At 50.9% G+C, this 26792-nt stretch overlaps 1 protein-coding gene across 1 annotated transcript in view; it reads right to left on the bottom strand.

Annotated features, from left to right (window-relative positions):
- Positions 1-26792, bottom strand: part of LOC139260440 (striated muscle-specific serine/threonine-protein kinase-like) — a 458414-nt gene that overhangs the window by 102071 nt on the left and 329551 nt on the right. The window contains exons 27-29 of the mRNA XM_070877003.1: positions 14251-14403; positions 5661-5703; positions 532-606 (exon numbers count right to left, since the gene is read on the bottom strand). Of these exons, the coding sequence (XP_070733104.1) occupies positions 532-606; positions 5661-5703; positions 14251-14403 (271 nt within the window). The remainder of the gene's footprint in view (positions 1-531; positions 607-5660; positions 5704-14250; positions 14404-26792) is intronic.

The raw sequence follows: 26792 nt of genomic DNA, 5'->3' as shown, positions 1-26792 counted from the left end.
AGTTGCATGATCAGCCATGATCTTATTGAATGGTGGTGCAGGCTTGAAGGGCCGAATGGCCTACTCCTGCACCTATTTTCTATGTTTCTTCACCTAGAGGGTGGTGGGGGTCTGGAACTCAGTGCCTGAAAGGGTGGTAGAGGCAGAAACCCTTACCACATTTAAAAAGTACTTGGATGTGCACCTGAAGTGCTGTAACCTACAGGGCTACGAACCTAGAACTGGAAAATGGGATTAGGCTGGGTAGCTCTTGGTCGGCCGGCGCAGTCACGATGGGCCGAATGGCATCCTTCCGCGCTGTAAATTTCCGTGGTTAAAACTCCCCTTAACCCTCTCTGCTATACAGAGAACAACCCCAGCTTCTCCAGTCTCTCCACACAACTGAAGTCCCTCACCACCCCCCCCCCCCGGTATGGTTCGGGTAAAGCTGCCCTGTACCCTCGCCAAGGCCTGATGGTGGTGATGCTGGTGGCTTGAGGCAAATCTCCTTCCGGCCCAACTTCCCACGAGGATTTCTCGCTGTAAACTAACCTGCCACTTTCTCCGTGACACGAGGACCTTCAGGTGGTCTGTGTTGATGACCTTTCCTTTCACCGTGAAGATGCTCTGAAAAACACGAGTCCACGGATGAGTGAAATAAACACAGCACAGGGTCTTCGAGATAAAGGAAACAAGGGCCCTGGTGAGACCACACCTGGAGGACTGCGCACAGTTTTGGTCTCCTTACCTAAGGAAGGATCTGCTTGCCACTGAGGCAGTGCAACAAAGGTTCACCAGACCAATCCCTGGCCTGAGAGTGCTATCCCATCAGGAGAGACTCCTACACTGCAAGCGAGCCCCAGGTGGGCAGAGGAAACGTTACAAGGGACACCCGCAAAGCCTCCCTGATAAAGTGCAACATCCCCACCGACACCTGGGAGTCCCTGGCCCAAAGACCGCCTTAAGTGGAGGAAGTGCATCCGGGAGGGCACTGAGCACCTCGAGTCTCGTCGCCGAGAGCATGCAGAAACCAAGCGCAGGCAGCGGAAGGAGCGTGCGGAAAACCAGTCCCACCCTCCCCTTCCCTCAACCACTGTCTGTCCCACCTGTGACAGGGACTGTGGCTCTCGTATTGGACTGTTCAGCCAGCTAAGAACTTAGAGTGGAAGTAAGTCTTCCTCGATTCCGAGGGATTGCATATGATGATGATGATCAGGAGATATTGAGGAGAATGGGCCTATACTCTCTGGAGTTTAGAAGATTTCTTGGAGGGCCTGACTCGGTGGATGCTGAGAGGCTGTTTCCCCCCTGGCTGGACTCAGGGTCATAGTCTCAGGATAAGGGGGCGGCCATTTAGGATTGAGATGAGGAGAAATTTCTTCTCTCAGAGGGTGGTGAATCTTTGGCATTCTATAGGTTGAGTAGGTTGGGCCTATACACATTGGAATTCAGAAGAATGAGAGATGATTTTATCGAAACATATAAGATAATGAGGGGGCTCGACACGGTGGATGCAGAGAGGATATTTCCGCTCATAGGGAAAACTAAAACTAGGGGACATAGTCACAGAATAAGGGGCCGTCCATTTAAAACTGAGATGAGGTGGAATTTCTTCTCTCAGAGGGTTGTAAATCTGTGGAATTCTCTGCCTGAGAGAGCTGTGGAGGCTGGGTCATTGAATATATTTAAGGCGGAGATAGACAGATTTTTGAGCAATAAGGGGATAAAGGGTTATGGGGAGCGGGCGGGGAAGTGGAGCTGCATCCATGATCGGATCAGCCATGATCTTATTGAATGACGGAGCAGGCTCGAGGGGCCGAATGGCCGACTCCTGCTCCTATTTCTTGTGTTCTTAAGTGCTTACTTAAATTCCTCCCAATACAGAGAGAGACTGGGTGTTGGGAACCCCTTTATTGAGTGGGCCGCTCCATCAAGACCATTGCAGAGGCATTGCTTCCGTTGGGATCCCATTCACAGAGGGAGTCTCTCCATCAGATTTAGCTCAGCCACTCCGATAGGCTCCAGGACCTTGGTCCAATCACTTTAAAAGAAAGACTTGCATTTCTATAGCGCCTTTCACAACCACCGGATGTCTCAAAGCGCTTTACCAGCAATGAAGTACTTTTGGAGTGTAGTCACTGTTTAGAGCATCGTAGACTTCGAGGTGAGCTGGTAGAGGTCTACAAAATAATGAAAAGGCTAGAAAGCGACCCTATTGAGAGATTGAGGGAACCAGAGTTTAAACCGTGAAAAGTAGGAACAGACTGGGTGTTGGGCCCTGTAATGTATTTGCTTCATGGGTTCTTTGCTTAAGAATTCATAGCAACATATTGCTATTAAGAACGAGTTGGTTTATTAGTAAAGGTTTAACAATCACACTACACATTACCGGTTCATCCACCAGGCTCACAACCACCTGCCCCATCGTGGATCCCCCGAACCCAACTGGCTTGTGGACATCACGTGACTGGCTAAGCCACTCCCAACTCAACAGCTCTACAACTATTTTAAGTTGAAACATTAATACAAGTGCCCCCTTATTAAAGGGGCACTAAAACCGACACATTAAACAAATTAAACTTTGGACGTTAAACAAGTCAAATTAAAATTTGGTTGCCGGGGGAGATGATACACTCCAGTCCCTCCGGCGCCCACCTCTCGCGGAAGGCCGCGAGCGTACCGGTGGACACCGCGTGCTCCATCTCCAGGGACACCCTGGCTCGGATGTAACCACAGAAGAGAGGCAGGCAGTTGGGCTGAACGACCCCCTCAACTGCCCGCTGCCTGGACTGGTTATCATCTTCATAGGCAGTCCCTCGGAATCGAGGAAGACTTGCTTCCACTCTTAAAATGAGTCCTTAGGTGGCTGAACAGTCCAATACGAGAGCCACAGTCTCTGTCACAGGTGGGACAGATAGTCGTTGAGGGAAGGGGAGCGTGGGACAGATTTGCCGCACGCTCCTTCCGCTGCCTGCACTTGGTTTCTGCATGCTCTTGGCGACGAGACTCGAGGTGCTCAGCGCCCTCCCGGATGCACTTCCTCCACTTAGGGCGGACTGGTCTTTGGCCAGGGACTCCCAGGTGCCGCTGGGGATGTTGCACTTTATCAGGGAGGCTGGACCGATTAATGGCCACCTTGGCCATGCCCAGGAGCAGGCCCATGAGGAGGCCCTCCGACCTGCCCGCTCCCCTCAACAGCTCTACAAACCTCTGAGCATGCTCACAGATGAAAATGTTGAAGGCGGCTTCACTTTCCCCCCCAGAGAGCAGTGAGCCTGTGCAGTGTGTTGCGGCCTGGTGCGATGGGTGCTGGCTCTCTGCCTTCCAGAGGGAGCGGGACCGGTTCCTGACTGGGGCAGAGATCGGGCCATAGAGAAGGTCCGTGTCTTTATAGAGAACACTGGGTCTGTGAGATCCCCTGGACGGGGTTTCATCGCCTGAGGTGGGGGCGGAGAGAAAATACCCAGGGTCCATTTCCCCCTTAGTGTCCCTGGGTTCGCTCTCTGTTGTTTTTGACGCTCCCAAGAAATGGCATGGCTCTGGGTCTTTGGGGCAAAGGGTGGATGGGTATATGAGAGGTGGGGCGTAGGAGGTATGTAGTCACGATGCTCCGAACATCATGAGCATTGGGCAGGCTTGATGGACAGGCTGGTCTATCCTTGCCCGTTAATTTTGTATGTTCACATCAGGACCCCTCTCCCACCCTCCATCGGGTCTCCTGTTTGGGGGGGGGCGCCTTGCCCAGGGAGTTTCTCCATTGAGATTCCCTGCCATAAAAGACTCTCCCTTGGGAGTCGGCCATTCGGCCTCTCGAGCCTGCTCCGCCATTCACTAAGATCATGGCTGATCTGATCATGGACTCAGCTCCACTTCCCCGCCCGCTCCCCATAACCCTTTACTCCCTTATCACTCAAAAATCTGTCTATCTCCGCCTTAAATATATTCAATGACCCAGCCTCCACAGCTCTCTGGGGCAGAGAATTCCACAGATTTACAACCCTCTGGGAGAAGAAATTCCTCCTCATCTCAGTTTTAAATGGGCGGCCCCTTATTCTGAAACTATGCCCCCTAGTTCTAGATCCCCCCACGAGGGAAAACATCCTCTCTGCATCGACCCTGTCAAGCCCCCTCAGAATCTTATATGTTTCAATAAGATCACCTCTCATTCTTCTAAACTCCAATGAGTAGAGGCCCAACCTGCTCAACCTTTCTTCATAAGTCAACCCCCTCATACCCGGAATCAACCCAGTGAACCTTCTCTGAACACCCTCCAATGCAAGTATATCCTTCCTTAAATACGGAGACCAAAACTGTACGCAGTACTCCAGGTGTGGCCTCACTAATACCCTGTACAGTTGTAGCAGGACTTCTCTGCTTTTATACTCTATCCCCCTTGCAATAAAGGCCAACATTCCATTGGCCTTCCTGATCACTTGCTGTATGTGCATACTAACTTTTTGTGTTTCATGCACAAGGACCCCCAGGTCCCTCTGTACCCCAGCATTCTGTAGTCTCTCTCCATTTGAACAATAATTTGCTTTTTTATTCTTCCTACCAAAGTAGACAACCTCACATTTTCCCACATTATACTCCATCTGCCAAATCTGTGCCGTAAAAAATTGGACATAAAAGATCCCACTGCACTATTTCGAAGAAGAGCAGGGGAGTTATCGGGTCATTATCACATTGCTGTGTGTGGGAGCTTGCTGTGCGCAAACTGGCTGCTGCGTTTCCCACATTACAACAGTGACTACATTCCAATAGTACTTCATTGGCTGTAAAGTGATAGGCACTATATAAATGCAAGACATACTACTTTCATACTACATGACGAAAGGTCATCGACCTGAAACACAAACCTCCTCGCTCCACAGATGCTGCCTGGACTGCTGAGTGTTTTCCGGTTTTCTGACGTGTCTTACAGAGAGTCGGCCAATCACGATCGGAATGGTTCACATCGCACTCTTACTGTCCACCACACACAAAGGGCCAATACACTGCAGTTAGGGGACTGCCTGGAAGGGGAGAGGACAGGCTGGTGTTTGGGATGGAGGTTCCACATCCCCGGGGCACAGAAGTCGGAGTGTGAAACACTGCGTACAGTTCTGGTCTCCATATTTACGAAAGGATATACTCGCTTTGGAGGCAGTTCAGAGAAGGTTCACGCGGTTGATTCCGGAGATGAGGGGGTTGACTTATGAGGAAAGGTTGAGTATGTTGGGCCTCTTCTCATTGGAATTCAGAAGAATGAGAGGTGATCTTATCGAAACGTATAAGATAATGAGGGGGCTCGACAAGGTGGATGCAGAGAGGATGTTTCCACTGATGGGGGAGACTAGAACTAGGGGGCATGGTCTTAGAATAAGGGGCCGCCCATTTAAAACTGAGATGAGGAGGAATTTCTTCTCTGAGGGTTTTAAATCTGTGGAATTCGCTGCCTCAGAGAGCTGTGGAAGCTGGGACATTGAATAAATTTAAGACAGAAATAGACAGTTTCTTAACTGATAAGGGAATAAGGGGTTATGGGGAGCGGGCGGGGAAGTGGAGCTGAGTCCATGATCGGATCAGCCATGATCGTATTAAATGGCGGAGCAGGCTCGAGGGGCCAAATGGCCGACTCCTGCTCCTATTTCTTATGTTCTTATGAAATCACCTGTGAAAATAAAGCGTACAACACTCACCGAAAACCACGGGTGTTGGAGACATTCATCTGCATCCGGCCTTCTATAAACAAGCACAGGACAGTGTTAGACCCCACCCTGACACACGGGACAGAGTTAGACCCCACCCTGACACACGGGACAGAGTTAGACCCCACCCTGACACACGGGACAGTGTTAGACCCCACCCTGACACACGGGACAGAGTTAGACCCCACCCTGACACACGGGACAGAGTTAGACCCCACCCTGACACACGGGACAGTGTTAGACCCCACCCTGACACGGGACAGTGTTAGACCCCACCCTGACACGGGACAGTGTTAGACCCCACCCTGACACACGGGACAGTGTCAGACCCCACCCTGACACAAAGTTACACAGACGCAGACACACAGTGTGAGACAGACCCAGACACACAGTGTGAGACAGACCAGGTAGAGACGTCAAATTTACTTCACTAAAGGAGATTATGGAAGCTGATGGGTTTTACTGGGTACGATAGCTCAGTGGTTATGTCACAGGACCAGTAATCCCGAGCCCTGGAATAATGATCCGGTGACATCAGTTCAAACCCCACCACGGCAGCTGGGGAATTTAATTTCAGTTAATTAAATAAATCTGGAAGTGAAAGCTAAATCAGTAATGGTGATCATGAAAATACCAGTTTGTCATAAAAACCCATCTGGGTCACTTTAGGGAAGGAAATCTGCCACCCTTGCAAGGTCTGGGCCTATATGTGACTCCAGACCCACAGCGATGTGGCTGACTCAGAACTTCCCTCTGAAATGGCCCAGCGAGACACTCAGTTGTACCAAACCACGACGACAAAGTCAGCACGGTGGGAGCACCTTCACCACACGGACTGCAGCGGTTCAAGAAGGCGGCTCACCGCCTTCTCAAGGGGCAATTAGGGATGGGCAATAAATGCCGGCCTGGCCAGCGACGCCCACATCCCAGGAGCGAATAATAAAAAAAGAAAACAGACAGAACAGGGTTAGACAGCACCGAGACAGAGAGAGGCATCGGCAGGTCTTGTGGAGCTCCGTGGGGGGAAATGGACACGGGACGGGGGGTGGGAAATGGGCACGGGGGCGGGGGGAACACTGGGCACGGGGGGGGGGGTATTGTGGTGGGGGGCAGCACAGTGTGGGGGTGCAGAAAGACCCGAGGGGCACATAATGTGCAAAGTCCTGCGAAGGTCCCTCCACCCATGGCTCACTACCTTGATCACCTTTTTAACTTTACAGAAAGGACTTTACTGCCACATAGAGCAGAGAATTACAGGTGGAGGTGAAGAATTGCTCCAGTATCCTGGGTCAGTTTCTCTGCAGTGCACAGTTCGCTCAATCACCAAGCTAGACGGTGATCAGTGTCGCCATGGCTCCGCATGTAGCTCCCTCGCCTCGGAGCCAGAGCGAGATTAAAGCCACGCACCTAAGACTTGAGCATAAAATCCAGGCCCGCACTCCCAGAGCCGTACTGAGGGAGTGCCGCACTGTCGGAGGGGCAGTACTGAGGGAGCGCCGCACTGTCGGAGGGGCAGTACTGAGGGAGCGCCGCACTGTCGGAGGGGCAGTACTGAGGGAGCGGCGCACTGTTGGAGGGGCAGTACTGAGGGAGTGCCGCACTGTCGGAGGGGCAGTACTGAGGGAGCGGCGCACTGTTGGAGGGGCAGTACTGAGGGAGCGCCGCACTGTCGGAGGGGCAGTACTGAGGGAGCGCCGCACTGTCGGATGGGCAGTACTGAGGGAGTGCCGCACTGTCGGATGGGCAGTACTGAGGGAGTGCTGCACTGTCGGAGGGGCAGTACTGAGGGAGTGCTGCACTGTCGGATGGGCAGTACTGAGGGAGTGCTGCACTGTCGGAGGGGCAGTACTGAGGGAGTGCTGCACTGTCGGAGGGGCAGTACTGAGGGAGTGCCGCACTGTCGGATGGGCAGTACTGAGGGAGTGCTGCACTGTCGGAGGGGCAGTACTGAGGGAGTGCTGCACTGTCAGATGGGCAGTACTGAGGGAGTGCCGCACTGTCGGAGGGGCAGTACTGAGGGAGTGCTGCACTGTCGGAGGGGCAGTACTGAGGGAGCGCCGCACTGTCGGAGGGGCCACTCTTTGGATGAAACGATAAACGGAGGCCATGACTGCTCTCGCAACTTATTTATCCCTTAACTAACATCACTAAAACAGATTACCCGGTCATTATCACATTACTGTGTGTGGGAGCTTGCTGTGCGCAATTTGGCTGCCGCTTCCCACATTACAACAGTGACTACACTCCAAAAAAGTACTTCATTGGCTGTAAAGCGCTTTGGGTCGCCTGAGGTCACGAAAGACGCTATTTAAATGCAAGTCTTTCTTGAGCAGCCTGGCGGATCGAATGCTGAACATTTATCGATTTTATTTTTAATATAAAGACAGCTGGATTAACTTTTTGGAATTCTTCGATTGATATATTACAGAAAAGGGATGATGCAATGTATGTACCAGTGAGGATGCTCACGGGTTTGTCGAACTGTTGCAATCCCCTCCGTGCCTTTCAGTTCTGCGCGGAGGGAGGGGTTTCCTGTACGGGCTGCTCCTGCACACTCTCCACCTTGCCATCCTCGTCTGCCGTCCGGACACGCCATGGCGCACCATCTTGCCGTCCAGAGGAGGCGGGGGTCCCCAATGGAGGGCACTCTACGCGGGAGTCCTCCCTCTATTTATTGGCCTGGAGGGTGGTGCACGGAGCAGTCCCGTGCAATCGTTTTTTAAGTCGGTTCACGGGCTCCCGGGCCGCCTGCAATTTCTGCAGTCTGGAGGAGTCCGTGTTCCGCGTGTATGTTCAGTGTGAGAGGTTGCAGCCCCTCTTCCAAAATATGAAGGGGCTGTTCCACAAATTCTAGTTGCACTTCAGTCCCATGCTCCTGACCTTTGGGCACCCTGTGCTGAGGGGAGCGGGCAGGTTGGAGGGCCTCCTCGTAGGACTGCTCCTGGGCCTGGCCAACGTGGCCATTAATTGGTCCAAGCAGCGGGCGGTCGAGGGGGCCGTTCAGCCCGACTGCCTGCCTCTCTTCTGCGGTTGCATCCGAGCCAGGGTGTCCCTGGAGATGGAGCACGCGATGTCCACCGGTACGCTCGCGGCCTTCCGCGGAGGTGGGCGCCGGAGGGACTGGAGTGCATCATCACCCCCGGCAACCTAATCTTAATTTGATTTATTTAATGACAAACGTTTACATTGTTTAATGTATCGGTTTAGTGCCTCTTTATTAATGGGGCATTTGTATTAATGTTCAACCAAAATAGCCGCAGAGTTGTGGATGGAGACGCAATGACCGAGTGGTAAGATGTCGGTCTCACAAACCGAAGATCACGGATTCGACCCCGCCTGTACCTGGAGAGATTCTATCAACTTTAAAGTGACTATATCAATGATTTGTCCTTATGAGTTGGTTTAATGTTTAAAAGTTTTATTTGTTCATTTGTCGGTTCCAATGTCCCTTTAATAAGGGGGCATTTGAGTTAAAGTTTAATGAAAAAAATAGTTGTAGAGCTGTTGAGTTGGGATTGGCTGAGCCAGTCACGTGATGTTCACAAGACTCAATAAAACCCCAGCCAGTTGGATTCGGGGGATCCACGATGGGGCAGGTGGTTGTGAGCCTGGTGGATGAACTGGTAATGTGCGGCGTGATTGTTAAACCTTTTGCTAATAAACCAACTAGTTCTTAATAGCACATAAGAAATAGGAGCAGAAGTTGGCCATTCGGCCCCTCGAGCCTGCTCCACCATTTAATACGATCATGGCTGATCCGATCATGGACTCAGCTCCACTTCCCCACCCACTCCCCATAACCCCTTATCCCCTTATCGATTAAGAAACTGTCTATCTCTGTCTTAAATTTATTCAATGTCCCAGCTTCCACAGCTCTCTGAGGCAGTGAATTCCACAGATTTACAACCCTCTGAGAGAAGAAATTCCTCCTCATCTCAGTTTTAAATGGGCGGCCCCTTATTCTAAGATTATGCCCCCTAGTTCTAGTCTCCCCCATCAGTGGAAACATCCTCTCTGCATCCACCTTGTCAAACGCCCTCATAATCTTATACGTTTCGATAAGATCACCAGTTCTGACGAAAGGTCATCGAGCCGAAACATTAACTCTGTTTGTCTCTCCACAGACGCTGCCCGACCTGCTGAGTATTTCCAATTACATATCAGATTCCAGCGTGGGCAGCATTTTGCATTTTGTGTCAGTTCTCAACAGCGATGTATTGCTGTGAATTTTTAAGCAAAGATCCCATGAAGCAAATACATTACAGACGTCAGCACTGTTCCTGACATAGCACTCAGCATACAGTCCAGCTGTCCACCAGAGAGCATTGTCAGGAAAGAGTTTAATATTCCCCGAGTGTGAAAGTGGTGATTCAGGGAGGATCCCTTTTCAGCAGCATTCACCGTAAAAGGAGAGCGTCTGTAATAAAACCGCAGGGTCATGCCAGGCCATGGCGAGCTGCAGTTATTAATACATCGGCTAATGTACCCTGACTGCTCCCCTTACCCGCTCCCTTCCTCTCTCTCACACACTCTGCCTCTCCAGCCGAGAGCCACTCGGGTTACATATAGCACCCCCACCCCCGCCAATGGTCCAACAAACCACTGCGTGCTATCGGGTGTCCTCAAACCAATCGTCTGTCCGGAAATACAGGGACAGGAGGAGGCCCATTCAGCCCCTCGAGCCTGTTACACAGGGACAGGAGGAGGCCCATTCAGCCCCTCGAGACTGTTACACAGGAACAGGAGGAGGCCATTCAGCCCATCGAGATAGATAGGAACAGGAGGAGACCATTCAGCCCCTCGAGACTGTTACACAGGAACAGGAGGAGGCCATTCAGCCCATCGAGATAGATAGGAACAGGAGGAGACCATTCAGCCCCTCGAGACTGTTACAAGGAACAGGAGGAGGCCATTCAGCCCCTCGAGCCTGTTATACAGAAACAGGAGGAGGCCTTTCAGCCCCTCGAGCCTGTTACACAGGAACAGGAGGAGGCCATTCAGCCCCTCGAGCCTATTACACAGGAACAGGAGGCGGCCATTCAGGAACAGGAGGAGGCCTTTCAGCCCCTCGAGACTGTTACACAGGAACAGGAGGAGGCCATTCAGCCCCTCGAGTCTGTTACATAGGAACAGGAGGAGGCCATTCAGTCCCTCGAGTCTGTTACACAGGAACAGGAGGAGGCCATTCAGCCCCTCAAGCCTGTTACACAGGAACAGGAGGAGGCCATTCAGCCCCTCGAGCCTGTTACACTGGAACAAGAGGAGGCCATTCAGCCCCTCGAGCCTGTTACACTGGAACAAGAGGAGGCCATTCAGCCCCTCGAGCCTGTTACACAGCAACAGGAGGAGGCCATTCAGCCCCTCGAGCCTGTTACACAGGAACAGGAGGAGGCCATTCAATCCCTCGAGCCTGTTACACAGGAACAGGAGGAGGCCATTCAGCCCCTCGAGCCTGTTACACAGGAACAGGAGGAGGCCATTCAGCCCCTCGAGCCTGTTACACAGAAACAGGAGGAGGCCATTCAGCCCCTCGAGCCTGTTACACAGGAACAGGAGGAGGCCATTCAGCCCCTCGAGCCTGTTACACAGGAACAGGAGGAGGCCATTCAGCCCCTCGAGTCTGTTACACAGGAACAGGAGGATGCCATTCAGTCACCTCGAGTCTGTTACACAGGAACAGGAGGAGGCCATTAGCCCCTCGAGCCTGTTACACAGGAAGGAGAGGGCCCATTCAGCCCTCGAGACAGATAGGAACAGGAATAATATCAGTAGAGACACAGTCAGTAACAGGGTGCTGGGGGAGGGGTTACTGAGCGACAGAGGGAGGGAGCTGGATTAACATCAGTAGGGATACTGCGGGGAGAAATTGCGTTGTTTTTGCCTCCTGTTACCGCACAGCAAGCTCCCACAAACAGCATTGTGATAATGACCAGATAATCAGTTTTAGTGATGTTGATTGAGGGATAAATATTGGCCCCAGGACACCGGGGAGAACTCCCCTGCTCCTCTTCAAAATAGTGCCATGGGATCTTTTCCATCCACTTGGGAGAGCTGACAGTACCTCGGTTTATTGTCTCATCTGAAAGACGGTACCTCCGACAGTGCAGCACTCCCTCAGTTCTGCCCCTCCGACAGTGCAGTGCTCCCTCAGTACTGCCCCTCCGACAGTGCGGCGCTCCCTCAGTTCTGCCCCTCCGACAGTGCGGCGCTCCCTCAGTTCTGCCCCTCCGACAGTGCGGCGCTCCCTCAGTACTGCCCCTCCGACAGTGCGGCGCTCCCTCAGAACTGCCCCTCCGACAGTGCGGCACTCCCTCAATACTGCCCCTCCGACAGTGCGGTGCTCCCTCAGAACTTCCCCTCCGACAGTGTGGCACTCCCTCAATACTGGCCCTCCGACAGTGCGGTGCTCCCTCAGTACTGCCCCTCTGACAGTGCGGCGTTCCCTCAGTACTGCACTGGGAGTGTCAGGCTGGATTTATGTGATTGAGTTCCTGGAGTGGGACTTGAACCCACGACTTTTTGACTCAAGAGGCGAGAGTGCTGCCCACTGAGATACAGCTTGAAGGGGAAAGCACTTGCGGGGAGAAAGGAATAGAAGGATATGTTGATGGGATGGGAGGAGGTTTGTGCGGAACAAGAACCTGTTTCTGAATTGTAAATTCGATGTAATTCCAGGTAATATTATTTGGCTACCAACAGGGGGCAGGATCGAGCACCCTGGGACCCAGAAGTCCAACACCAGCCTCGACTGCTGGTTATTCAGGCCCTTGATTCCCGGAATTCAACACCCAGGAATGGTCTGGGACCTTCCCGATTCATACAACAGAACAATGGAGGGGGAGAGGGGAGAGAAAGAAAGACTTGTATTTACATAGCACCAGTCACGACCACTCGCTGCCTCAAAGTGAAGAGTGAGAGTGGGACTGGGAGGTGGGATCATGGGTTGTGAATTTCCGCTGAATTCCTGTCGTAACTGCATCGGAAGTGTGGCGTGAAAGTCTTCATCACTCTTCCGACGAAGTTATGACAGCAAAGAGACCAAGAGCACTCAGGGCCCTCGTCTGCAACACACTCAACAACAATAGCACCTGGCATCTGTATAGCCTTTAACCTACAAAAGGTCCCAAGGCCCGTCACAGGAGCGTTATCAAACAAGATGTGATATCGAGTCACAGAAGGAGATATCGGGCCATGCAAGGTAGGATTGAAGGAGCGCCTTAAAGGAGGAAAGAGAGGTAGAAAGGCGGAGAGGTTCAGGGAGGGAGTTCCAGAGCTTGGGGCCCAGGCAACAGAAGGCACGGCCACCGATGGTGGAGCGATTATAATCAGGGATGTTCAAGGGGGCAGAATTAGAGGAGCGCAGACATCTCGGGGGGTTGTGGGGCTGGAGGGGATTACAGAGATAGGGAGGGGCGAGGGCCATGGAGGGATTTGAAAACAAGGATGAGAATTTTGAAATCGGGACGTTGCTTAACCGGGAGCCAATGTAGGTCAGCGAGCACAGGGGGTGATGGGTGAGCGGGACTTGGTGTGAGATAGGACATGGTCAGTGAGCACAGGGGGTGATGGGTGAGCGGGACTTGGTGTGAGTTAGGACACAGGTCAGTGAGCACAGGGGGTGATGGGTGAGCTGGACTCGGTGCGAGTTAGGACACGGGGCAGCGAGCACAGGGGGTGATGGGTGAGCTGGACTGGGTGCGAGTTAGGACACAGTCAGCGAGCACAGGGGGTGATGGGTGAGCGGGACTCGGTGCAATTAGGACACGGGGCAGCGAGCACAGGGGGTGATGGGTGAGCGGGACTTGGTGTGAGTTAGGACATGGTCAGTGAGCACAGGGGGTGATGGGTGAGCTGGACTGGGTGCGAGTTAGGACACAGTCAGTGAGTACAGGGGGTGATGGGTGAGCGGGACTTGGTGTGAGTTAGGACATGGTCAGTGAGCACAGGGGGTGATGGGTGAGCTGGACTGGGTGCGAGTTAGGACACAGTCAGCGAGCACAGGGGGTGATGGGTGAGCGGGACTTGGTGTGAGTTAGGACACGGGTCAGTGAGCACAGGGGGTGATGGGTGAGCGGGACTTGGTGTGAGTTAGGACATGGTCAGTGAGCACAGGGGGTGATGGGTGAGCTGGACTCGGTGCGAGTTAGGACACGGGTCAGTGAGCACAGGGGGTGATGGGTGAGCTGGACTGGGTGCGAGTTAGGACATGGTCAGTGAGCACAGGGGGTGATGGGTGAGCTGGACTGGGTGCGAGTTAGGACATGGTCAGTGAGCACAGGGGGTGATGGGTGAGCTGGACTGGATGCGAGTTAGGACATGGTCAGTGAGCACAGGGGGTGATGGGTGAGCTGGACTGGGTGCGAGTTAGGACATGGTCAGTGAGCACAGGGGGTGATGGGTGAGCTGGACTCGGTGCGAGTTAGGACACAGTCGGCGAGCACAGGGGGTGATGGGTGAGCGGGACTCGGTGAAGGTTAGGACACGGGGGCAGCCAAATTTTCGATGAGCAAAGTGTAGAATGTGGGAGGCCAGCCAGGAGTGCGTTGGAAGGTTCAGGCCCAGAGACAACAAAGGTACTTACTGCTTGTCCTCCACCAGGAGCCTGATGACGAACCCCCGCGATTCCCGGCTCAGGCTAGCAAACATCATCTCCTCGAACGCCACGTGGTAATTCTTCACATTCAGCAAGGTGGCCTTGTCGCTCTCGCTGAAGAACGGGGAAATGCCGGTCAGACTGCCGAGAGGAAGGAGCAGAAAGACGGATCAGTCCAAACCCGGGCCAATCGTTGAATCGTAGACTCATACCGCGCAGCAGGAGGCCATTCGGCCTCTTTCAACCAGCTGGAGAATTAGTCCCACTCATCATCCCCACTCGGCCTGCTCTTTCCCCACAGCCCTGCCAAATATTTCCGCTTCGAGTATTTATACAATTCCCCATTTTGAAAGTTACGATTGAATCTGCTCCCATCGCTCTTTCAGCCCAACTTTGTCTCCGCAGGATCCTACAAATCCCCTGGGAGGACAGACGCACCAACGTTAGCGTCCTCGACCAGGCCAACATCCCCAGCATCGAAGCACTGACCACACTCGACCAGCTCCACTGGGCAGGGCCACATTGTCCACATGCCTGACATGAGACTCCCAAAGCAAGCGCTCTACTCGGAACTCCTTCACGGCAAACGAGCCAAAGGTGGGCAGAGAAAACATTACAGGGACACCCTCAAAGCCTCCCTGATAAAGTGCAACATCCCCACTGACACCTGGGAGTCCCTGGCCAAAGACCGCCCTAAGTGGAGGAAGTGCATCCGGGAGGGCGCTGAGCACCTCGAGTCTCGTCACCGAGAGCATGCAGAAACCAAGCGCAGGCAGCGGAAGGAGCGTGCGGCAAACCAGTCCCACCCTCCCCTTCCCTCAACCACTGTCTGTCCCACCTGTGACAGGAACTGTGGCTCTCGTATTGGACTGTTCAGTCACCTGAGAACTCATTTTTAGAGTGGAAGCAAGTCTTCCTCGACTCCGAGGGACTGCCTATGATGGAGATGACTGCCCTTTCAGGCAGCGCGTTCCAGATCACAACAATTCGCTGCGTAAACAAAAATATTCTCCTCATACCCTCCTTACCCACCCCCTGAATTTTTTTGCCAATAATTTTAAATCTGCGCCCTCTGTTTACCGACCCTCCTGCCACTGGAAACAGTGTCTCCTTATTTACCCCATCAAAACATAAGAAATAGGAACAGGAGTAGGCCATATGACCCCTCGAACCTGCTCCGCCATTTAATAAGATCATGGCTGATCCGATCATGGACTCAGCTCCACTTCCCTGCCCGCTCCCCATAACCCTTTACTCCCTTATCGCTCAAAAGTCTGTCTATCTCCACCTTAAATATATTCAATGTCCCAGCTTCCATAGCTCTCTGAGGCAGAGAATTCCACAGATTTACAACCCTCTGAGAGAAGAAATTCCTCCTCATCTCAGTTTTAAATGGGAGTGTGATCCCTAGTTCTAGATTTCCCATAAGGGGAAACATCCTCTCTGCATCTACCCTGTCGAGCCCCCTCAGAATCTTATGTTTCAATAAGATCACCTCTCATTCTTCTAAACTCCAATGAGTAGAGGCCCAACCTGCTCAACCTTTCTTCATAAGACAACCCTCTCATCTCAGGAATCAACCGAGTGAACCTTCTCTGAACTGCCTCCAATGCAAGTATATCCTTTCGTAAATATGGAGACCAGAACTGTACGCCTGGCTGGAAAGTCTAGAACAAGAGGTCACATTCTCAGGATACGGGGTAGGAAATTTCGGACCGAGATGAGGAGAAATGTTTTCACTCAGAGGGTGGTGAACCTGTGGAATTCTCTACCACAGAAGGCTGTGGAGGCCAAGTCACTGAATATATTTAAGAGGGAGATAGATAGATTTCTAGACACAAAAGGCATCAAGGGGTCTGGGGAAAAAGTGGGAATATGGTGGTGAGATAGAGGATCAGCCATGATCATATTGAATGGCGGTGCAGACTCGAAGGGCCGAATGGCCTACTACTGCTCCTATGGCTAGAATAGACTGGCGAGTGATACTTAAAGGGTTGACGGTGGATAGGCAATGGCAAATATTTAACAATCACATGGATGAACTTCAACGATTGTACATCCCTTTCTGGAGTAAAAATAAAACGGGGAAGGAGGCTCAACCGTGGCTAACAAGGGAAATTCAGGATAGTGTTAAATCCCAGGAAGAAGCATATAAATTGGTCAGAAAAAGCAGCAAACCTGAGGACTGGGAGAATTTTATAATTCAGCAGAGGAGGACAAAGGGTTTAATTAGGAGGGGGAGAATAGAGTACGAGAGGAAGCTTGCTGGGAACATAAAAACTGACTGCAAAAGCTTCTATAGATATGTGAAGAAAAAAAGATTAGTGAAGACAAACGTAGGTCCCTTGCAGTCAGATTCAGGTGAATTTATAATGGGGAACAAAGAAATGGCAGACCAATTGAACAAATACTTCGGTTCTGTCTTCACGAAGAAAGACAAAAAATAACCTTCCGGAAATACTAGGGGACCGAGGGTCTAGTGAGAAGGAGGAACTGAAGGAAATCCTTATTAGCGGGAAATTGTGTTCGGGAAATTGATGGGATTGAAGGCCGATAAATCCCCGGAGCCTGATAGTCTGCATCCCAAGTACTTAAGGAAGTGGCTCTAGAAATAGTGGATGCATTGGTGATCATTTTCCAACAGTCTATCGACTCTGGATCAGTTCCTATGGACTGGAGGGTAGCTAATGTAACCCCACTTTTTAAGAAAGGAGGGAGAGAGAAAACGGGTAATTATAGACCGGTCAGCCTGACATCAGTAGTGGGGAAAATGTTGGAATCAATTATTAAGGATGAAATAGCAGCGCATTTGGAAATCAGTGACAGGATCGGTCCAAGTCAGCATGGATTTATGAAAGGGAAATCATGCTTGACAAATCTTCTGGAATTTTTTGAGGATGTAACTGGTAGAGTGGACAAGGGAGAACCAATGGATGTGGTGTATTTGGACTTTCAAAAGGCTTTTGACAAGGTCCCACACAAGAGATTGGTGTGCAAAATTAAAGCACATGGTATTGGGGGTAATGTACTGACGAGGATAGAGAACTGGTTGGCAGACAGGAAGCAGAGAGTCAGGATAAACAGATCCTTTTCAGAATGGCAGGCAGTGACTAGTGGGGTGCTGTAGGGCTCAGTGCTGGGACCCGAGCTATTTACAATATACATTAATGATTTGGATGAAGGAATTGAGTGTAATATCTCCAAGTTTGCAGATGATACTAAACTGGGTGGCAGTGTGAGCTGTGAGGAGGATGCTGAGAGGCTGCAGGGTGACTTGGACAAGTTCGGTGCGTGGGCAAATGCATGACAGGTGCAGTATAATGTGGATAAATGTGAGGTTATCCACTTTGGTGGCAAAAACATGAAGGCAGAATATTATCTGAATGGCGGCAGATTAGGAAAAGGGGAGGTGCAACGAGACCTGGGTGTCATGGTACATCAGTTATTGAAGGTTGGCATGCAGGTACAGCAGGCGGTGAAGAAGGCAAATGGTATGTTGGCCTTCATAGCGAGAGGATTTGAGTATAGGAGCAGGGAGGTCTTATTGCAGTTGTACATGGCTTTGGTGAGGCCTCACCTGGAATATTGTGTGCAGTTTTGGTCTCCTAATCTGAGGAAGGACATTCTTGCTATTGAGGGAGTGCAGCGAAGGTTCACCAGACTGATTCCCAGGATGGCTGGACTGACATATGAGGAGAGACTGGATCGACTGGGCCTGTATTCACTGGAGTTTAGAAGAATGAGAGGGGATCTCATAGAAACATACAAGATTCTGACAGGACTGGACAGGTTAGATGCAGGAAGAATGTTCCCGATGTTGGGGAAGTCCAGAACCAGGGGTCACAGTCTTAGGATAAGGGGTCGGCTTTTAGGACTGAGATGAGGAGAAACTTCTTCACTCAGAGAGTTGTTAACCTGTGGAACTCTCTACCGCAGAGAGTTGTTGATGCCAGCTCATTGGATATATTCAAGAGGGAGTTAGATATGGCCCTTACGGCTAAAATAATCAAGGGGTATGGAGAGAAAGCAGGAAAGGGGTACTGAGGTGAATGATCAGCCATGATCTTATTGAATGGTGGTGCAGGCTCGAATGGCCTACTCCTGCACCTATTTTCTATGTTTCTATGTTTCTATGGCAGAAGTGGGGACTGGGAGAAATATCCCTGAGCTGAATTTCGCTGGCGGCAGCCATGGGACCGGAAATTGACGCCCGGCCGACTCCACCGCCTGGCCGCCATTTTCTAGCGATAAGTGGCATTTTTAGGGAGTTGAACTTTGGCCCCCGGGTGTGGCATCACCAATCCTATATGACTTTGAACACCTCAGCCAAATCGCCTCTTAACCTTCTCTGCTCCAAGGAGAACAACCCCAGCTTCTCCAGTCGATCCACATAACAGAAGTCCTTCATCCCCCCGGTACATTCTGCTCAATCTCCTCCCCCATGGCCTCTGGAACTAATTAACCAAACGTGTACTAAACTAACAATGAACGCTCTGAACAAGCGGAACTGCTCTAGAAAGATTTGACGCTGTTAATTCAATCATTGCTTGACGTCTTTGCTTTTGAGTTCCATGCCGCTGTTTATAGAGTCAAGGATCCTGTAGGCTTTCTCAACAGCCTTCTCAATTTGTGTACATACACCCCTAGGTCTCTCTGATCCTGCACCCCCATATTACCTCCCCTCACTCTTTCTGTGACAGTGCCAGCTGTGGCTCAGTGGGCAGCACTCTCGCCTCTGAGTCCGAAGGTTGTGGGTTCAAGTCTCACTCCAGAGACCTGAGCACATAAATCTAGACCGACAGTCCCAGTGCAGTGCTGATGGAGCGCCGCACTGTCGGAGGGGCACTGCTGAGGGAGCGCCGCACTGTCGGAGGGGCACTGCTGAGGGAGCGCCGCACTGTCGGAGGGGCAGTGCTCAGGGAGTGCCGCACTGTCGGAGGGGCAGTGCTGAGGGAGTGCCGCACTGTCGGAGGGGCAGTGCTGAGGGAGCGCCGCACTGTCGGAGGGGCAGTACTGAGGGAGCGCTGCACTGTCGGAGGGGCAGTGCTGAGGGAGCGCCGCACTGTCGGAGGGGCAGTACTGAGGGAGCGCTGCACTGTCGGAGGGGCGGTACTGAGGGAGTGCTGCACTGTCGGAGGGGCAGTGCTGAGGGAGCGCCGCACTGTTGGAGGGGCGGTACTGAGGGAGCGCTGCATTGTCGGAGGGGCAGTACTGAGGGAGCGCTGCACTGTCGGAGGGGCAGTACTGAGGGAGCGCTGCATTGTTGGAGGGGCAGTACTGAGGGAGCGCGGCACTGTCAGAGGGGCAGTACTGAGGGAGCGCCGCACTGTTGGAGGGGCAGTACTGAGGGAGCGCTGCACTGTCGGGGATGCCGTCTTTCGGATGAGACATTAAACCGAGGCCCCGTCTGCTCTTTAAGGTGGATGTAAAAGATCCCATGGCACTATTTCGAAGAAGAGCAGGGGAGTTCTCCCTGGTGTCCTGGGGCCAATATTTATCCCTCAATCAACGTAACAAAAACAGATTATCCGGTCACTATCATATTGCTGTATGTGGGAGCTTGCTGTGCGCAAATTGGCTGCTGTGTTTCCCACATTACAACAGTGACTCCACTCCAAAAGTACTTCCTTGGCTGTAAAGCGCTTTGAGACGCCCAGTGGCCATGAAAGACGCTATATAAATGCAAGTCTTTCTCTCCTAGCAAAATGCATCATTGATGAATATATAAATCTAAAAAAAAAGACTTGCACAGCAATGGCCTCATTCACTCTGATTGGCACAGGACCTATTGAGCAAAATCTAATTTATATTTAAAAATGTTTCACCTCTCCATGACTGATTTAATAATTCTGCAATTCATTAAGTCGCCCGACTGGAGGTGAATAACTCTGAGATGATCGGCTGCACCCCAGTTTGGTACAATCCCCCCGTGGTCTCTCATCTAATACAGATTTCACTGCCCTCTTGCCCCACGCTGTCTCGGTCCATGAAACCACTCCAGCCCCAGCCCCCATCGCCCACTTGTCATGTCCAAAGCTGTGCCTTCAGGACAGGACTCGCTCCTTGACTGACTCCAGTTCATAACCACATCCTTGCTGGAGAAATAACACCAACGATGTCTCCGCAAGATCCGACAAATCCCCTGGAAGGACATACGCACCAACGTTACTGTCCTCGACCAGGCCAACATCCCCACCATCGAAGCACTGACCACACTCGATCAGCTCCGCTGGGCAGGCCACAATGTCCACATGCCCGACACGAGACTCCCAAAGCAAGCGCTCTACTCGGAACTCCTACACGGCAAACGAGCCAAAGGTGGGCAGAGGAAACGTTACAGGGACACCCTCAAAGCCTCCCTGATAAAGTGCAACATCCCCACTGACACCTGGGAGTCCCTGGCCAAAGACCGCCCTAAGTGGAGGAAGTGCATCCGGGAGGGCGCTGAGCTCCTCGAGTCTCGTCACCGAGAGCATGCAGAAACCAAGCGCAGGCAGCGGAAGGAGCGTGCGGCAAACCAGTCCCACCCTCCCCTTCCCTCAACCACTGTCTGTCCCACCTGTGACAGGGACTGTGGCTCTCGTATTGGACTGTTCAGTCACCTAAGGACTCATTTTTAGAGTGGAAGCAAGTCTTCCTCGACTCCGAGGGCTGCCTATGATATAGAAACATAGAAACATAGAAAATAGGTGCAGGAGTAGGCCATTCGGCCCTTCTAGCCTGCACCGCCATTCAATGAGTTCATGGCTGAACATTCAACTTCAGTACCCCATTCCTGCTTTCTCGCCATACCCCTTGATCCCCCTAGCAGTAAGGACCTCATCTAACTCCTTTTTGAATATATTTAGTGAATTGGCCTCAACAACTTTCTGTGGTAGAGAATTCCACAGGTTCACCACTCTCTGGGTGAAGAAGTTCCTCCGCATCTCGGTCCTAAATGGCTTACCCCTTATCCTTAGACTGTGACCCCTGGTTCTGGACTTCCCCAACATTGGGAACATTCTTCCTGCATCTAACCTGTCTAACCCCGTCAGAATTTTATATGTTTCTATGAGGTCCCCTCTCATTCTTCTGAACTCCAGTGAATACAAGCCCAGTTGATCCAGTCTTTCTTGATAGGTCAGTCCCGCCATCCCGGGAATCAGTCTGGTGAACCTTCGCTGCACTCCCTCAATAGCAAGAATGTCCTTCCTCAGGTTAGGAGACCAAAACTGTACACAATACTCCAGGTGTGGCCTCACCAATGCCCTGTACAACTGTAGCAACACCTCCCTGCCCCTGTACTCAAATCCCCTTGCTATGAAGGCCAACATGCCATTTGCTTTCTTAACCGCCTGCTGCACCTGCATGCCAACCTTCAATGACTGATGTACCATGACACCCAGGTCTCTTTGCACCTCCCCTTTTCCTAATCTGTCACCATTCAGATAATAGTCTGTCTCTCTGTTTTTACCACCAAAGTGGATAACCTCACATTTATCCACATTATACTTCATCTGCCATGCATTTGCCCACTCACCTAACCTATCCAAGTCGCTCTGCAGCCTCACAGCATCCTCCTCGCAGCTCACACTGCCACCCAACTTAGTGTCATCCGCAAACTTGGAGATACTACACTCAATCCCCTCATCTAAATCATTAATGTACAGTGTAAACAGCTGGGGCCCCAGCACAGAACCCTGCGGTACCCCACTAGTCACTGCCTGCCATTCTGAAAAGTACCCATTTACTCCTACTCTTTGCTTCCTGTCTGACAACCAGTTCTCAATCCATGTCAGTACACTACCCCCAATCCCATGTGCTCTAACTTTGCACATCAATCTCTTGTGTGGGACCTTGTCGAACGCCTTCTGAAAGTCCAAATATACCACATCAACTGGTTCTCCCTTATCCACTCTACTGGAAACATCCTCAAAAAATTCCAGAAGATTTGTCAAGCATGATTTCCCTTTCACAAATCCATGCTGACTTGGACCTATCATGTCACCTCTTTCCAAATGCACTGCTATGACATCCTTAATAATTGATTCCATCATTTTACCCACTACCGATGTCAGGCTGACCGGTCTATAATTCCCTGTTTTCTCTCTCCCTCCTTTTTTAAAAAGTGGGGTTACATTGGCTACCCTCCACTCCATAGGAACTGATCCAGAGTCAATGGAATGTTGGAAAATGACTGTCAACGCATCCACTATTTCCAAGGCCACCTCCTTAAGTACTCTGGGATGCAGTCCATCAGGCCCTGGGGATTTATCGGCCTTCAATCCCATCAATTTCCCCAACACAATTTCCCGGCTAATAAGGATTTCCCTCAGTTCCTCCTCCTTACTAGACCCCCCGACCCCTTTTATAACCGGAAGGTTGTTCGTGTCCTCCTTCGTGAATACCGAACCAAAGTACGTGTTCAATTGGTCCGCCATTTCTTTGTTCCCCGTTATGACTTCCCCTGATTCTGACTGCAGGGGACCTACGTTTGTCTTTACTAACCTTTTTCTCTTTACATATCTATAGAAACTTTTGCAATCCGTCTTAATGTTCCCTGCAAGCTTCTTCTCATACTCCATTTTCCCTGCCCTAATCAAACCCTTTGTCCTCCTCTGCTGAGTTCTAAATTTCTCCCAGTCCCCAGGTTCGCTGCTATTTCTGGCCAATTTGTATGCCACTTCCTTGGCTTTAATACTATCCCTGATTTCCCTTGATAGCCACGGTTGAGCCACCTTCCCTTTTTTATTTCTATGCCAGACAGGAATGTACAATTGTTGTAGTTCATCCATGCGGTCTCTAAATGTCTGCCATTGCCCATCCACAGTCAACCCCTTAAGTATCATTCGCCAATCCATCTCAGCCAATTCACGCCTCATACCTTCAAAGTTAGCCTTCTTTAAGTTCTGGACCATGGTCTCTGAATTAACTGTTTCATTCTCCATCCTAATGCAGAATTCCACCATATTATGGTCACTCTTCCCCAAGGGGCCTCGCACAACGAGATTGCTAATTAATCCTTTCTCATTACATAACACCCAGTCTAAGATGGCCTCCCCCCTAGTTGGTTCCTCGACATATTGGTCTAAAAAACCATCCCTTATGCACTCCAGAAAATCCTCCTCCACCGTATTGCTTCCAGTTTGGTTAGCCCAATCTATGTGCATATTAAAGTCACCCATTATAACTGCTGCACCTTTATTGCACGCACCCCTAATTTCCTGTTTGATGCCCTCCCCAACATCACTACTACTGTTTGGAGGTCTGTACACAACTCCCACTAACGTTTTTTGCCCTTTGGTGTTCTGCAGCTCTACCCATATAGATTCCACATCATCCAAGCTAATGTCCTTCCTAACTATTGCCTTATGATGGGAGTCACATACCGCACACTGTAAGGGAGCTGGATTAACATCAGTACAGATACAGTCAGTAACACAGGGCACTGGGGGACAGGGGTTACTGAGTGACAGTGTGAGGGAGCTGGATTAACATCAGTACAGATACAGTCAGTAACACAGGGCACTGGGGGAGAGGGGTTACTGAGTGACAGTGTAAGGGAGCTGGATTAACATCAATACAGATACAGTCAGTAACACAGGGCACTGGGGGAGAGGGGTTACTGAGTGACAGTGTGAGGGAGCTGGATTAACATCAATACAGATACAGTCAGTAACACAGGGCACTGGGGGAGAGGGGTTACTGAGTGACAGTGTGAGGGAGCTGGATTAACATCAGTAGAGATACAGTCAGTAACACAGGGTGCTGGGGGAGAGGGGTTACTGAGTGACAGTGTGAGGGAGCTGGATTAACATCAGTACAGATACAGTCAGTAACACAGGGCACTGGGGGAGAGGGGTTACTGAGTGACAGTGTGAGGGAGCTGGATTAACATCAGTAGAGATACAGTCAGTAACACAGGGTGCTGGGGGAGAGGGGTTACTGAGTGACAGTGTGAGGGAGCTGGATTAACATCAGTACAGATACAGTCAGTAACACAGGGCACTGGGGGAGAGGGGTTACTGAGTGACAGTGTGAGGGAGCTGGATTAACATCAGTAGAGATTCAGTCAGTAACACAGGGCACTGGGGGAGAGGGGTTACTGAGTGACAGTGTGAGGGAGCTGGATTAACATCAGTAGAGATTCAGTCAGTAACACAGGGTGCTGGAGGAGAGGGGTTACTGAGTGACAGTGTGAGGGAGCTGGATTAACATCAGTACAGATACAGTCAGTAACACAGGGCACTGGGGGAGAGGGGTTACTGAGTGACAGTGTAAGGGAGCTGGATTAACATCAGTACAGATACAGTCAGTAACACAGGGCACTGGGGGAGAGGGGTTACTGAGTGACAGCAAATGCTTGGTTACAGGACCCTCACTGATTAACCCTGTAAACCCCTCTCTGTAACCTCCCCCACTCGATGATACTGCCCCCTGTGATCAACAGCAAGGTTGTGGGTTTAGTTCCCAGTACAGAGACTTGAGAATGTTTTTACGCAGCAAGTTGTGATCGGGAACGCGCTGCCTGAAAGGGCGGTGGGAGCAGATTCAATAGTAATTTTGAAAAGAGATTTGAATAAATACTGTAAAATTAAAAACTTTTAAAGGGCCATGGGGAAATGGTCATATGAGGAAAGTTTGAGCAGGTTGGGCCTGTTCTCATTGGAGTTTAGAAGAATGAGAGGTGATCTTATTAAAACATATAAGATTCTGAGGGGGCTTGACAAGGTAGATGCGGAGAGGATGTTTCCCCTCGTGGGAATCTAGAACTAGGGGACATAGTCTCAGAATAAGGGGCCGCCCATTTAAAACGGAGATGAGGAGGAATTTCTTCTCTCAGAGGGTTGTAAATCTGTGGAATTCTCTGCCCCAGAGAGCTGTGGAGGCTGGGTCATTGAATATATTTAAGGCGGAGATAGACAGATTTTTGAGCGATAAGGGAGTCGAGGGTTATGGGGAGCGGGCAGGGAAGTGGAGCTGAGTCCATGATCGGATCAGCCATGACCTTATTGAATGGCGGAGCAGGCTCGAGGGGCCGAATGGCCGACTCCTGCTCCTATTTCTTATGTTTTTATGTTATGAAAGGGCAGGGGAAAGTGACACCAATTCATAGAATCATAGAAATTTACAGCATGGAAGGAGGCCATTCGGCCCATTGTGTCCGTGCCGGCCGACAAAGAGTTACCCAGCCTAATCCCACTTTCCAGCTCTCGGTCCGTAGCCCTGTAGGTTACGGCACTTCAGGTGCACATCCAAGTACTGTTTAAATGTGGTGAGGGTTTCTGCCTCTACCACCCTTTTAGGCCGTGAGTTCCAGACCCCCACCACCCTCTGGGTGAAGAAATTTCACCTCAAATCCCCTCTAAACCTCCCCCCATTCCTTTAAATCTATGCCCCCTGGTTGTTGGCCCCTCTGCTAAGGGAAATAGGTCCTTCCTATCCACTCTATCCAGGCCCCTCATAATTTTATACACCTCAATAAGGTCTCCCCTCAGCCTCCGCTGTTCATAGAAACATTGAAAGCAGGTGCAGGAGTAGGCCATTTGGCCCTTCGAGCCTGCACCACCATTCAATATGATCATGGCTGATAATGCAACTTCAGTACCCCATTCCTGCTTTCTCTCCATACCCCTTGATCCCTTTAGTCATAAGGGCCATATCTAACTCCCTTTTGAATATAGCTAACGAACTGGCCTCAACAACTCTCTGCGGTAGGGAATTCCACAGGTTCACAATTCTCTGAGTGAAGAAGTTTCTCCTCATCTCGGTCCTAAATGGCTTACCCCTTATCCTTAGACTGTGACCCCTGGTTCTGGACTTCCCCAACATCGGGAACATTCTTCCTGCATCTAACCTGTCCAATCCTGTCAGAATTTTATATGTTTCTATGAGATCCCCTCTCATTCTTCTAAATTCCAGTGAATATAAGCCTAGTCGATCCAGTCTTTCTTTATATGTCAGTCCTGCCATCCCGGGAATCAGTCTGGTGAACCTTCGCTGTACTCCTTCAATAGCAAGAATGTCCTTCCTCAGATTAGGAGATCAAAACTGAACACAATATTCCAGGTGAGCCTCACCAAGGTCCTGTACAACTGCAGTAAGACCTCCCTGCTCCTATACTCAAATCCCCTAGCTATGAAGGCCAACATGCCATTTGCCTTCTTCACTGCTTGCTGTACCTGCATGCCAACTTTCAATGTTTGATGTACCATGACACCCAGGTCTCGTTGCACCTCACCTTTTCTTAATCTGTCACCATTCAGATAATATTCTGCCTTCCTGTTTTTGCCACCAAAGTGGATAACCTCACATTTATCCACATTATACTGCATCTGCCATGTATTTGCCCACTCACCTAACCTATCCAAGTCATCCTGCAGCCTCTTAGCATCCTCCTCGCAGCTCACACCGCCACCCAGCTTAGTGTCATCTGCAAACTTGGAAATATTACATTCAATTCCTTCGTCTAAATCATTAATGTATATTGTAAATAGCTGGGGTCTCAGCACTGAGCCCTGCAGCACTCCACTAGTCACTGCCTGCCATTC

The sequence above is a fragment of the Pristiophorus japonicus genome, chromosome 3 (genome assembly GCF_044704955.1).
Source record: "Pristiophorus japonicus isolate sPriJap1 chromosome 3, sPriJap1.hap1, whole genome shotgun sequence".
NCBI lineage: Eukaryota > Metazoa > Chordata > Chondrichthyes > Pristiophoridae > Pristiophorus > Pristiophorus japonicus.
Note: the sequence above shows the minus strand (reverse complement) of the source record. Positions and strands in the feature narration are given on the sequence as shown.